A 15691-nucleotide genomic window follows, 5' to 3' on the forward strand; every position below is an offset into this window, starting at 1 on the left:
ACCAGGGGTCTTGAAGACAACCAGGGGTCTTGAAGACAACCCGGAGTCTTGAAGACAACCAGGAGTCTTGAAGACAAGCAGGGATCTTGAAGATAACCAGGGGTCTTGAAGACAACCAGGGGTCTTGAAGACAACCAGGAGTCTTGAAGACAACCAGGGGTCTTGAAGACAACCAGGAGTCTTGAAGACAACCAGGAGTCTTGAAGACAACCAGGGGTCTTGAAGACAACCAGGGGTCTTGAAGACAACCAGGAGTCTTGAAGACAACCAGGGGTCTTGAAGACAACCAGGGGTCTTGAAGACAACCAGGAGTCTTGAAGACAACCAGGGGTCTTGAAGACAACCAGGGGTCTTGAAGACAACCATGGGTCTTGAAGACAACCCGGAGTCTTGAAGACAACCAGGAGTCTTGAAGACAACTATGGGTCTTGAAGACAAGCTGGGGTCTTGAAGACAACCAGGGGTCTTGAAGACAACCAGGAGTCTTGAAGACAACCAGGGGACTTGAAGACAACCATGAGTCCTGAAGACAACCAGGGGTCTTGAAGACAACCATGGGTCTTGAAGACAACAAGGGGTCTTGAAGACAACCAGGGGTCTTGAAGACAACCAGGGGTCTGGAAGACAACCAGGGGTCTTGAAGACAATCAGGGGTCTCGAAGACAACCAGGGGTCTTGAAGACAACCAGTCGTCTTGAATACAACCAGGAATCTTGAAGACAACCAGGAGTCTTAAAGACAACTAGGGGTCTTGAAGACAACCAGGGGTCTTGAAGACAACCAGGGGTCTTGAAGACAACCAGGGGTCTTGAAGACAACCCGGAGTCTAGAAGACAACCAGGAGTCTTGAAGACAACCATGGGTCTTGAAGACAACCAGGGGTCTTGAAGACAACCAGGGGTCTTGAAGACAACCAGGGGTCTTGAAGACAACCAGGGGTCTTGAAGACAACCAGGAGTCTTGAAGACATCCCGGAGTCTTGAAGACAACCAGGAGTCTTGAAGACAACCAGTTATCTTGAAGACAACCAGGGGTCTTGAAGACAACCAGGAGTCTTGAAGACAACCAGGAGTCTTGAAGACAACCAGGGGTCTTGAAGACAACCAGTTGTCTTGAAGACAACCAGGAGTCTTGAAGACAACCAAGAGTCTTGAAGACAACCAGGGGTCTTGAAGACAACCAGGAGTCTTGAAGACAACCAGGAGTCTTGAAGACAACCAGGGGTCTTGAAGACAACCAGGGGTCTTGAAGACACCCAGGAGTCTTGAAGACAACCAGGGGTCTTGAAGACAACCAGGGGTCTTGAAGACAACCAGGGGTCTTGAAGACAACCAGGAGTCTTGAAGACAACCAGGGGTCTTGAAGACAACCAGGGGTCTTGAAGACAACCAGGGGTCTTGAAGACAACCAGGGGTCTTGAAGACAACCAGGAGTCTTGAAGACAACCAGGGGTCTTGAAGACAACCCGGTGTCTAGAAGACAACCAGGAGTCTTGAAGACAACCATGGGTCTTGAAGACAACCAGGGGTCTTGAAGACAACCAGGGGTCTTGAAGACAACCAGGGGTCTTGAAGACAACCAGGGGTCTTGAAGACAACCAGGAGTCTTGAAGACATCCCGGAGTCTTGAAGACAACCAGGAGTCTTGAAGACAACCAGGGATCTTCAAGACAACCAGGGGTCTTGAAGACAACCAGGAGTCTTGAAGACAACCAGGAGTCTTGAAGACAACCAGGGGTCTTGAAGACAACCAGTTGTCTTGAAGACAACCAGGAGTCTTGAAGACAACCAAGAGTCTTGAAGACAACCAGGGGTCTTGAAGACAACCAGGAGTCTTGAAGACAACCAGGAGTCTTGAAGACAACCAGGGGTCTTGAAGACAACCAGGGGTCTTGAAGACAACCAGGAGTCTTGAAGACAACCAGGGGTCTTGAAGACAACCAGGGGTCTTGAAGACAACCAGGAGTCTTGAAGACAACCAGGGGTCTTGAAGACAACCAGGGGTCTTGAAGACAACCAGGGGTCTTGAAGACAACCAGGAGTCTTGAAGACAACCAGGGATCTTGAAGACAACCAGGGGTCTTGAAGACATCCAGGGGTCTTGAAGACAACCAGGGGTCTTGAAGACATCCAGGGGTCTTGAAGACAGCCAGACGTCTTGAATATAGCTAGGAGACTATTGGTAATCCCCCTTATGTATACTGGGAGGCAGTTAAATAGTCTTGGGCCCCTGACACTTGTGATGTTGTCTCTTACTGCACCCGCCTAGTCTTCTCCTTGTGGGATAATGAAATAATTGCTTGATTTATATTTTATTAAAGACATAGTTACACACGCACACACATACACACATTCACACACACACACGCACGCATACACACACACACACACACATTCACACACACACACGCACGCATACACACACACACACACATTCACACACACACACGCACGCATACACACACACATATACACACACACACACATACACACACACACCTGCTGTATAGCCACATTAGGAGGAAGACAACAGTCAAGGACCAGGTGATAAGGCTGAGGAAAGAAGGTGGAGAACTCACAAGAAACGATCAAGAGGTATGCGAGGAGCTCAACACGAGATTTAAGGAAGTATTTACAGTAGAGACAGGAAGGACTCTGGGGGAACAGACCAGATGGGGACACCAGCAAGGAATACACCAACAAGTGTTGGACGACATACATACAGATGAGGAGGAGGTGAAGAAGCTGCTAAGGGACATTGATACCTCAAAGGCAATGGGACCGGACATCTCCCCGTGGGTCCTTAGAGAGGGAGCAGATATGTTGTGCGTGCCACTTACCACAATCTTCAACACATCCCTGGAAACTGGGCAACTACCTGAGGTATGGAAGACGGCAAATGTAGTTCCCATTTTTAAAAAAGGAGACAGAAAAGAGGCACTAAACTATAGACCTGTGTCATTGACGTGTATAGTATGCAAAATTATGGAGAAGATTATCAGGAGGAGAGTGGTGGAGCACCTGGAACGGAACAGGAGTATAAATGCCAACCAGCACGGATTCACGGAAGGCAAATCCTGTGTCACAAACCTTCTGGAGTTTTATGATAAAATAACAGAAGTAAGACAAGAGAGAGAGGGGTGGGTTGATTGCATCTTCTTGGACTGCAAGAAGGCCTTTGACACAGTTCCTCACAAGAGATTAGTGCAGAAGCTAGAGCATCAGGCGCATATAACAGGAAGGGCACTGCAATGGATCAGAGAATACCTGACAGGGAGGCAACAACGAGTCATGGTACGTAATGATGTATCACAGTGGGCACCTGTGACGAGCGGGGTCCCACAGGGGTCGGTCCTAGGACCAGTGCTATTTTTGGTATATGTGAACGACATGACGGAAGGGTTAGACTCAGAAGTGTCCCTGTTTGCAGATGATGTGAAGTTAATGAGGAGAATTAAATCTGATGAGGACCAGGCAGGACTTCAAAGAGACCTGGACAGACTGGACACCTGGTCCAGCAAATGGCTTCTCGAATTTAATCCTGCCAAATGCAAAGTCATGAAGATAGGGGAAGGACACAGAAGACCACAGACAGAGTATAGGCTAGGTGGCCAAAGACTGCAAACCTCACTCAAGGAGAAAGATCTTGGAGTGAGTATAACACCGAGCATGTCTCCGGAAGCACACATCAATTAGATAACTGCTGCAGCATATGGGCGCCTGGCAAACCTGAGAACAGCATTCCGATACCTTAGTAAGGAATCATTCAAGACACTGTACACCGTGTATGTCAGGCCCATACTGGAGTATGCAGCACCTGTTTGGAACCCGCACTTGATAAAGCACGTCAAGAAACTAGAGAAAGTACAAAGGTTTGCGACAAGGTTAGTTCCAGAGCTAAGGGGAATGTCCTATGAAGAAAGATTAAGGGAAATCGGCCTGACGACACTGGAGGACAGGAGGGTCAGGGAAGACATGATAACGACATATAAAATACTGCGTGGAATAGACAAGGTGGACAAAGACAGGATGTTCCAGGGAGGGGACACAGAAACAAGAGGCCACAATTGGAAGTTGAAGGCACAAATGAGTCAGAGAGATAGTAGGAAGTATTTCTTCAGTCATAGAGTTGTAAGGCAGTGGAATAGCATAGAAAATGACGTAGTGGAGGCAGGAACCATACACAGTTTTAAGACGAGGTTTGATAAAGCTCACGGAGCGGGGAGAGAGAGGGCCTAGTAGCAACCGGTGAAGAGGTGGGGCCAGGAGCTAGGACTCGACCCCTGCAACCACAAATAGGTGAGTACAAATAGGTGAGTACACACACACACACACACACACACACACACACACACACACACGCATATACACACACACACATACACATACACACACACACACGCACGCATACACACACACACACACATACACACACACACACGCACGCATACACACACACACATTCACACACACACACACACACACACACATGTATACATGTATAACATACATAAAAATACATTTGAAAACACTGAATGAGAGACCTAAGTATTGACTGACTTTCTCACTGTTAAACATTTATTATTTACAGTAAGAGAGAGAGAGAGAGAGAGAGAGAGAGAGAGAGAGAGAGAGAGAGAGAGAGAGAGAGAGAGAGAGAGAGAGAGAGAGAGAGAGAGAGAGAGAGAGAGAGAGAGACATTCAAGTGCAACTCAATCATTCTTGACTTTTTCAGTCATTATGTACATCAGTCAGTGTGTACATCAGTCATTATGTACATCAGTCATTGTGTACATCAGTCATTGTGTACATCAGTCGTTATGTACATCAGCCATTGTGTACATCAGTCAGTGTGTACATCAGTCATTATGTACATCAGTCATTGTGTACATCAGTCAGTGTGTACATCAGTCATTGTGTACATCAGTCATTGTGTACATCAGTCATTGTGTACATCAGTCATTGTGTACATCAGTCATTATGTACATCAGTCATTGTGTACATCAGTCATTGTGTACATCAGTCATTGTGTACATCAGTCATTGTGTACATCAGTCATTATGTACATCAGTCATTGTGTACATCAGTCATTATGTACATCAGTCATTGTGTACATCAGTCATTATGTACATCAGTCATTATGTACATCAGTCATTGTGTACATCAGTCATTATGTACATCAGTCATTGTGTACATCAGTCATTGTGTACATCAGTCATTATGTACATCAGTCATTGTGTACATCAGTCATTGTGTACATCAGTCATTGTGTACATCAGTCATTGTGTACATCAGTCATTGTGTACATCAGTCATTGTGTACATCAGTCATTATGTACATCAGTCATTGTGTACATCAGTCATTGTGTACATCAGTCATTGTGTACATCAGTCATTGTGTACATCAGTCATTATGTACATCAGTCATTGTGTACATCAGTCATTGTGTACATCAGTCATTATGTACATCAGTCATTGTGTACATCAGTCATTGTGTACATCAGTCATTGTGTACATCAGTCATTGTGTACATCAGTCATTATGTACATCAGTCATTGTGTACATCAGTCATTGTGTACATCAGTCATTGTGTACATCAGTCATTATGTACATCAGTCAGTGTGCACATCAGTCAGTGTGTACATCAGTCATTATGTACATCAGTCAGTGTGCACATCAGTCAGTGTGTACATCAGTCATTGTGTACATCAGTCAGTGTGTACATCAGTCAGTGTGTACATCAGCCAGTGTGTACATCAGTCAGTGTGTACATCAGTCAGTGTGCACATCAGTCAGTGTGTACATCAGTCAGTGTGTACATCAGTCAGTGTGCACATCAGTCAGTTTGTACATCAGTGAGTGTGTTCATCAGTGTGTACATCAGTCATTGTGTACATCAGTCAGTGTGTACATCAGTCAGTGTGTACATCAGTCAGTGTGCACATCAGTCAGTGTGTACATCAGTGAGTGTGTTCATCAGTGTGTACATCAGTCATTGTGTACGTCAGTCATTGTGTACATCAGTGAGCGTGTACATCAGTCAGTGTGCACATCCGTCAGTGTGTACATCAGTGAGCGTCTACATCAGTCAGTGTGCACATCAGTCAGTGTGCACATCAGTGTGTACATCCGTCAGTGTGTACATCAGTTAGTGTGTACATCAGTCAGGGTGTACATCAGTCAGAGTGTACATCAGTCAGGATGTACTAGTCATTTGACTCACTAAATCGTCATGACACGATTGCAAACAAACCATACCACGGGTGGGGTTAGAACCCGCGGTCAGAGTCTCAAAACTCCAGACCGTCGCGTTAGCCACTGGACCAGCTAGCTGCAATATTTCTACACCATAGGAAGGTTAACATAGGCACCACTGTGACCACAAATGCAAGTTTTTACAGACGAATCTCCAGCTAGTGTGGCCGTGACGAGCTCTAGCTCAAGTCCCGTCAAAGCCGTCAATATGGATGAATGGATGGATGAATATTGTTGTGGCCAACTGACCCAGTGGCTAGCGCGTCGGTCTGGAGTTTTAAGAGTCTCTGATCGCGGATTCTAACTCCGCCCATGCTATGGTTTACAAGTCACTGCTGGACCAACACACTGCCATGTACCAATCACTGTTGGACCAACACTGACGTGTAGCAGTCACTATTGGACCAACACTCACTGATATCAATGCCGGTCCAGCAGGCTGGTCCAGTATAATAGAGACTCCTTCAGAAGACTGTCAAGGAGGACTTCTTAATTCTGGATGTAGTATTGAGACTGGTCCAGTAGACTGTTCCAGTAGACTGTCCCAGTGGACAGCAACATCCCCGATTTTGAGACTTGTCCAGCAAACTGTCCCAATGGCCCGCTGCATCATCTCTGGACCAGGTACAGCAACACCAGCAACAAGGGAGATTGACTGCCCATCTTGCAAGCACTGTCGTGGTGCATGGCTCTCGCTTCCTCAGCTGCAATGCAACAAGTATCATTTGTAAATGTCATCTGTAAATTACATCTGTAAATATCATTTGTAAATTATGTTTATGTTAACACATCGGCCGTTTCCCACCGAGGCAGCGTGACCAGAAAAAGAAGAAACTCTTTCATCATGACTCACTCCATCACTGTCTTGCCAGAGGCGTGCCTACAACCCTCCTTCAGAGTGCAGGCACTGTACTTCCCACCTCCAGGACTCAAGTCCGGCTAACCGGTTTCCTTGAATCCCTTCATTAATGTTCGTTGCTCACACTCCAACAGCACGTCAAGTTATAAAAACCCTTTGTCTCCACTAGCTTCTATCTAACATGCTCACGTACGCTTCCTGGAAATTCCAGCCCCTCGCTCACAGAACCTCCGTTACCTCCTCCCTCCAACCTATCCTCAAACGACCCTTACCCCACCTTCCTTCCACTATTGATTTATACATCCTCTCTAAATATCCGAACCACATCAAGAACGCCTCCTCAGCCCTTTGGATAGTACTTTTAAAAACCCGCACCTCCTTCTCATCTCCAAGCTACACATTCTTTGCGTAATATTCACACCACATATTGCCCTCAGACATGACATCTGCACTGCCTCCAGCCTTCTCATTGTTGCAACATTCACCACCAATGCTTCACACACATTTAAGAGCGTTGGTATCATTATACTCTCATACATTCCCATCTTTGCTTCCATGGAAAACAGACTTTTCAGTGCACCACTCAACTTTTTCCCATCGTCAATTTTTAGTTCACCTGGTCTTCCATAGACCCATCTGCTGACAAGTCCACACCCAAACATCTGAACACATTCACTTCCTCCATACTCCCTCCTTCCAATCTGATATCCAATCTTCCATTACCTGTTTTTTTTTATTCTCATCACCTTGCTCTTTCCTATGTTCACTTTTAATTTCCTTCCCAAAATCGTCTACCAACCTCTGCAACTTCTCTTCAGAATCTCCCAAAAGCACAGAGTCATCAGCAAAAATCAACTCTGACAATTCCAACATTGTGCCGGATTCTTTATCTATTAATCCCACACAGTCTGCCAACACCCGAGCATTAACTTCTCGTACAATCATATCTGTAAATATATTGAACAACCATGATGACATCATGCATTCCAGGCTAAGGATTACTATTACTGGGAATTAATCTCTCTCTCTTAAATACAATACCCTGAGCTTCAGTATAATCTTAAAACTCTTAACTGTTTTCAATAACCTACTTCCTATTCCATATATATGCAACATCTGTCACATCCCCCCCCATCCACCTTATCATATGTCTTTTCCAAATAAATAAATATAATAAAATCCTCTTTACCTTTATTTAAACACTGTTCACCTATATGTTTCACTGCAAACACTTGGTCCACACACCCCCTACCTTTCCTAAAGCCTCCTTGTTCATCTGCTATCCTGCTCTCCGTCTTACTCTTAATTCTTTCAATAATAACTCTACCATACACTTTACCAGGTATACTCAACAGACTTATTCCTCTATAATTTTTGCACTCTCTTTTGTCCCCTTTGCCTATATACAAAGCAACTATGGATGCTCTCTGCCATTCCCTGGGTACCTTTCCCTTACTCATATATTTATTAAATAAAGGCAACAACTATTCCAAAACAATATCCCCACCTGGTTGTGACACTTCTCTCTTGATACCGTCAATCCTTGTTACTAAAAGTTGTTAACATTTGTATATATCATCTGGAAATATTATTTCTAAAAATAATTTGTGAATTAATTACAACAGGAGGTACAGTGTCTGCCAGACACAGCACCCTGGCACTGTCTGCCAGACACAGCACCCTGGCACTGTCTGCCAGACACAGCACCCTGGCACTGTCTGCCAGACACAGCACCCTGGCACTGTCTGCCAGACACAGCACCCTGGCACTGTCTGCCAGACACAGCACCCTGGCACTGTCTGCCAGACACAGCACCCTGGCACTGTCTGCCAGACACAGCACCCTGGCACTGTCTGCCAGACACAGTACCCTGGCACTGTCTGCCAGACACAGCACCCTGGCACTGTCTGCCAGACACAGCACCCTGGCACTGTCTGCCAGACAAAGTACCTTGGCACAGTCTGCCAGACACAGCACCCTGGCACTGTCTGCCAGACACAGTACCCTGGCACTGTCTGCCAGACACAGTACCCTGGCACTGTCTGCCAGACACAGTACCCTGGCACTGTCTGCCAGATACAGCATCCTGGCACTGTCTGCCAGACACAGCACCCTGGCACTGTCTGCCAGACACAGCACCCTGGCACTGTCTGCCAGACACAGTACCCTGGCACTGTCTGCCAGACACAGCACCCTGGCACTGTCTGCCAGACACAGCACACTGGCACTGTCTGCCAGACACAGCACCCTGGCACTGTCTGCCAGACAAAGTACCCTGGCACAGTCTGCCAGACACAGCACCCTGGCACTGTCTGCCAGACAAAGTACCCTGGCACTGTCTGCCAGACACAGTACCCTGGCACTGTCTGCCAGACAAAGTACCCTGGCACAGTCTGCCAGACACAATACCTTGGCACAGTCTGCCAGACATAGTACCCTGGCACTGTCTGAAAAACACAGTACCCTGGCACAGTCTGCTAGACACAGTACCCTGGCACAGTCTGCCAGACACAGTACCCTGGCACTGTCTGAAAAACACAGTACCCTGGCACAGTCTGCCAGACACAGTACCCTGGTACTGTCTGCCAGACACAGTACTCTGGCACTGTCAGGCACAGTACCCTGGCACTGTATGCCAGATACAGTATCCTGGTACTCTGTCTGCCAGACAAATTACCCTGGTACTGTCTGCCAGACAGAGTACCCTGGCACTGTATGCCAGGCACAGTACCCTGGCACTGTCTGTCAGACACAGTACCCTAGGACTGTCTGCCAGACACAGTACTCTGGCACTGTCTGCCAGACACAGTACCCTGGCACTGTCTGCCAGACACAGTACTCTGGCACTGTATGCCAGACACAGTACCCTGGTACTCTGCCAGGCATAGTACTCTGCTACTGTCTGTCAGACACAGTAACCTGGTATTGTGACAGAAACAGTACCTTGGCACTGTCTGCCAGACATAGTATCCTGGCACTATGTCTACCAGACACAGCGTCCTGGCACTGTGTCTACCAGACACAGCATCCTGGCACTGTGTCTGCCAGACACAGCATCCCGGCACTGTGTCTGCCAGACACAGCATCCTGGCACTGTGTCTGCCAGACACAGCATCCTGGCACTGTGTCTGCCAGACACAGCATCCTGGCACTGTGTCTGCCAGACACAGCATTCTGGCACTGTGTCTGCCAGACACAGCCTTCTGGCACTGTGTCTGCCAGACACAGCATCCCGGCACTGTGTCTGCCAGACACAGCATCCTGGCACTGTGTCTGCCAGACACAGCATCCTGGCACTGTGTCTGCCAGACACAGCATCCTGGCACTGTGTCTGCCAGACACAGCATCCTGGCACTGTGTCTGCCAGACACAGCATACTGGCACTGTGTCTGCCAGACACAGCATGTGTCCTGCCAGTACTGTGTCTGCCAGACACAGCATCCTGGCACTGTGTCTGCCAGACACAGCATCCTGGTACTGTGTCTGCCAGACACAGCATCCTGGCACTGTGTCTGCTAGACACAGCATCCTGGCACTGTGTCTGCCAGACACAGCATCCTGGCACTGTGTCTGCCAGACACAGCATCCTGGCACTGTGCCTGCCAGACACAGCATCCTGGCAAGGAAATATTTCATATAAAATATTTAAAGTTTGGCAGACTGCTAGGCTGACAGGCTGACAGGCTGGTAGGCTGGCAGGTTGGAAGACTGATGGCTGGCAGGTTGGCAGGCTGGTAGGCTGGCAGGCTTTAAAGCTGGCAGGTTGGCAGGCTGGTAGGCTGGCAGGTTGGAAGACTGATAGGCTGGCAGGTTGGCAGGCTTTAAAGCTGGCAGGTTGGCAGGCTGGTAGGCTGGCAGGCTGGAAGGCTGGTAGGCTGGCAGCTGGAAAGCTGGCAGGTTGGCATGCTGGTAGGCTGGCAAGCTGGAAGGCTGGCAGGTTGATGGGCTGGCAGGCTGGAAGGCTGGCAAGTGTAGGCTGATAGGGTGGCAGGCTGGAAAGCTGGCAGGTTGGCAGGCTGGTAGGCTGGCAGGCTGGAAAACTGGCAGGTTGGCAAGCTGGTAGGCTGTAAGGCTGGCAGGTTGGAAGATTGCCAGGGTGTCAGGATGGCAGATTAGTAGTCTGGGAGGTTGACAGGCTGGCAGGCTCTCAGGTTTCCAGTCTGGCAGGTTAGAAGGCTGGCTGGTATACTTGCAGGCTGGCAGGCTGGCAGGCTGGCAGGCTGGCAGGCTGACAGGTTGGCAGGCTATCAGTGTGGCATACTAGCAGACTGGTAGGTTGGTACCCTGGCAGGTTAGCAGGCTGGCAGTTTTGTAGGCTGGCAGGCTTACACTTTAGCAAAGTGGCAGGCTGGTAGTCAAGCAGGCTGGCATTTTGGCAGACTGCCAAGCTAGCAAGTTTGCTGGTCGTCAAATAAGTAGGTTAGCAGCTTGGCATGCTGGCAGAATGGCAGGTTGGCCGCCTGGCAGGTTGGCAAGCTCCGAGGTTGGCAGGCTTGCAGACTGGTAGTTGGCAGGATAGAAGGCAGGCTGGTTGGTTGGTAGGTAGGCAGGGTGGCAGGCTGGTAGGCTGGTAGGCTGGCAGGCTGGCAGGCTGGCAGGCTGGCAGGCTGGTACTTGGTAGGATAGAAGACAGGCTGGTTGAGAGGTAGGCAGGGTGGTAGGGTGGTAGGCTGGTATGTAGACAGCCTGTACTGTCTGCACAGACAGCCCATGCTGTCTGCCAACTTAGTTCATATTTCGCGTCATGCTGGTGCTGCCACCTAGAGGCCTTGCCACTTCAGTATGCCCAGACATGCCTCCATCTCACTCACACAGCGGCCTAGCAGGAAGACACAAGGCCTCCCAGCTCTCTCTCGTGGGCATGGCCCTCCCGGGCCATGGGCACACACACACAAGCCTGTGTAACCCACGACGACTTAACAATAAAGTAAGAAGCCTCCGAAGAAGTTTATCATTCACACCCCGCTTACAGCTTACCAAATAAACCTTTTTATAAATGGTGGCAGCGGTGCTCGCAGCAGTTGTGTTTGCCTGGAGAGAGGAAGGAGAGGTATGAAGTCATCTTCACTTCATCACCCTACACAAGAAGCATCCGTCTCTCAACAAGTTATCCTGATGTCGTGTCTGCACGTTTGAGCATCCAGACACAGGTACAAGCAGGATCCAGCCGAAATTTGCCGAATTTCTTCGAGAATTGTGAGTGGCGTCCCAGTGACTCCACGCCACAGCGTCCCACGCTGTTTCTCAAGTCACGTGTTCAGCGTCACTTGTATGTTGCTGTTGCTGTTCAGCTCAGCACAGCTGTTTCAGCAAGCCAGAGGTGAGTTTTGTGGTGATTTCTGCGTCCAGTGTGAGCTTCACGTGTTTGTGGGTGGGGGAGGAGGAGGAGGAGGAATGGCTAGATGCTCGCCCTGCCATACACTCACCCACGCTCCTCGCCACCACACTACCATACACCACTCACCACTATTCACTCCCTCTGCTGTGTTCTCTGCTGTTTTTCGTGTGATTCATCGCCAGTGCTGTGTATCCGAGTGCCCGAGGCCACTCGAAGCTGCGTGGATCAGCATGCCACGTAGATCACGACACCACGTGGATCGACACCACGTTGGGTGTGGCCGATGTCACGTAGATCTACCAGCCACGTGAGTTACCAGATGTCCCAGGCCACATGCTGTGGTCTGCTGCCCGCATCACATTGACGTCACCCACGATGCTGCCCGACTTCATGACGTCACGATGTCTGCCTGACGTCACCTCGAGATGTCTGCTGACGTCACCTCGAGATGTCTGCTGACGACATCACGCCTGACATCACATGATGTCACCATCGAGTGTTCTAGTAATTATTTCAGTATTGTCGAGAAGATTGAGAGAAAATATATGTCGTGTGTTACTTAATTCCTCTTAGTCAGTGTTCTCACATTTTAGTATATGTCTTAGTGTCAGTTTTGTGAACAGAAAAGCATCATTTGCTAGTTAAGCCATGTTGTACCGTATGTACAGCGGTGTGTTTTTAAAGTTTCCGTGTGTCCAGTGAGGTCTGAGCCAGACCTGAGTAGCACCACTGTGTTAAGTCACCCGTGTGACCCGTACGTTTGACAGCTGATTACTCAGCCCTGAGCGTACGAGCCCTCTTGTACAGAAAGCTTTTATGCTCGTCGCTCGTGATGTTCTGCAGAATCGTACCTGCTACGATTCCCATCGAGATTTGTTTCACTTCACCTCCAGACCGTCAGAGTGCAGTTATATGTAGAGAAACAAGTCTGGGGACGCTTAGGCTAACCTCTGCTATAAGTCCAACTGTCGAGAGATGATACTCGTCAAGCCGCAGCCACGCCTGTCGGCAGGCGCTGTGTCACAAGCTTCAGTGAGCAGCCTGCACAAAGATGATGTCACTTTGACTGCTAGCTCGCTCACTGCAGTCTGGTGTATGATGTTACAACTCCCAGATGTTTCGCCCAGTCGTCTCTGCCACGACTCGCTCCACAACTCGCTCCACGCTCGCCGGCAGTGACAGCCCAGCGACAGTACCAGTTGAGAAGTGTCCTCCTGAGTCGCTTGCCAGAAGTCCTGCCCAGTTGCCGAGTTTTGTCGACGCCTCACTCGAGGGCACCAGCATGTTGTGCCCCAGGTTGAGTGAAAACCTGCAGCGACTCCTACGATGACTGCTTCACCGTTCCAGAGGAGACCGTAACCTGTTACGTTACAGCTCAGCCGCAGCGATGTCTCCCGTGTTGCAGTATGTCCAGACGCAGGAAGGCGTGCAGTGATGCCCTTCGACGCTCATTGCCTTTGACCACGATGTTTAGCACACCCCATGTTTTTTCTTCCCTCCCTGTAGGAAGTTTTTTTTCCATGTCCATATGTATATATATGTTTTTATTTTGTGTTCTGTGCCCTGTTCCTACGAGAGAGAGACAGAGTTTCTTTTACTACCAGTATTGTCGCGTCGGGACGACGCGCGGTAGGTGGCCAAGCGTATGTAGACAGCCTGTACTGTCTGCACAGACAGCCCATGCTGTCTGCCAGCTTAGTTCATATTTCGCGTCATGCTGGTGTTGCCACCTAGAGGCCTTGCCACTTCAGTATGCCCAGACATGCCTCCATCTCACTCACACAGCGGCCTAGCAGGAAGACACAAGGCCTCCCAGCTCTCTCTCGTGGGCATGGCCCTCCCGGGCCATGGGCACACACACACAAGCCTGTGTAACCCACGACGACTTAACAATAAAGTAAGAAGCCTCCGAAGAAGTTTATCATTCACACCCCGCTTACAGCCTACCAAAATAACCTCGTTATAGGTAGGCTGGTAGGCTGGTAGTTGGTAGGATAGAAGGCAGGCTGGGTGGGAAGTAGGTAGGTTGGCAGGCTGGTAGACTGGCAGGCTGGCAGGCTGGTAGTTGGTAGGATAGAAGGCAGGCTAGCTGGGAGGTAGGCAGGGTGGCAGGGTGGTGGGATGGTAGGCTGGCAGGCTGGTAGTTGTAAGATAGAAGGCAGGCTGGTTGGGAGGTAGGCTGGCAGGCTGGTAGTTGGTAGGAGAGAAGGCAGGCTAGCTGGGAGGTAAGCAGGGTGGCAGGGTGGTAGGCTGGTAGGCTGGTAGTTGGTAGGATAGAAGGCAGACTGGGAGGTAGACAGGCTGGTTGGGAAGTAGGCAGGCTGGTTGGGAAGTAGGCAGGCTGGTTGGAAAGTAGGCAGGCTGGTTGGAAAGTAGGCAGGCTGGTTGGAAAGTAGGCAGGCTGGTTGGAAAGTAGGCAGGCTGGCAGGCTACTTACTTTGCATAACGTAGACAGTGACAGAGGCAGCGTCTAGCCCCTGGGGTTGACAGGTATAGTTGCCAGCGTCGTCAAGGGTGACACTTGTCAGTGAGAGTCTGGCACTGGCCCTGGCACCCTCGTGAGCCACGTGAAGGCTAACACCGCCCCTGTCAACAACATCACCTGGTCAGTACAGCAATGAACACAATCACCTAGTCAGTACAACAGTAAACACCATCACCTGGTCAGTATGTCAGTAAATATCACCTGGTCAGTACATCAGTGAACACCATCACCTGGTCAGTATATCAGTGAACACCATCACCTGGTCAGTACATCAGTGAACACCATCACCTGGTCAGTACATCAGTGAACACCATCACCTGGTCAGTACAGCAGTGAGCACCATCACCTGGTCAGTACATCAGTGAACACCATCACCTGGTCAGTACATCAGTGAACACCATCACCTGGTCAGTACATCAGTGAACACCATCACCTGGTCAGTACATCAGTGAACACCATCACCTGGTCAGTACATGTGAACACCATCACCTGGTCAGTATATCAGTGAACACCATCACCTGGTCAGTACATCAGTGAACACCATCACCTGGTCAGTACATCAGTGAACACCATCACCTGGTCAGTACAGCAGTGAGCACCATCACCTGGTCAGTACATCAGTGAACACCATCACCTGGTCAGTACATCAGTGAACACCATCACCTGGTCAGTACATCAGTGAACACCATCACCTGGTCAGTACATCAGTGAACACCATCACCTGGTCAGTACATCAGTGAACACCATCACCTGGTC

General features: G+C 49.2%; 1 protein-coding gene across 1 annotated transcript in view; it reads right to left on the minus strand.

The window, feature by feature from the left end:
* Positions 1–10775: 10775 nt before the first annotated feature.
* The window catches only part of LOC138852581 (BCL-6 corepressor-like protein 1), a gene marked incomplete at its 5' end in the record, with an annotated part of 40875 nt that continues 35959 nt past the window's right edge, over positions 10776–15691 (minus strand). Inside the window, 2 exons of the mRNA XM_070084189.1 lie at positions 10776–11356; positions 14888–15036. Of these exons, the coding sequence (XP_069940290.1) occupies positions 10776–11356; positions 14888–15036 (730 nt within the window). The remainder of the gene's footprint in view (positions 11357–14887; positions 15037–15691) is intronic.

The sequence above is a fragment of the Cherax quadricarinatus genome, chromosome 11 (genome assembly GCF_038502225.1).
Source record: "Cherax quadricarinatus isolate ZL_2023a chromosome 11, ASM3850222v1, whole genome shotgun sequence".
NCBI lineage: Eukaryota > Metazoa > Arthropoda > Malacostraca > Decapoda > Parastacidae > Cherax > Cherax quadricarinatus.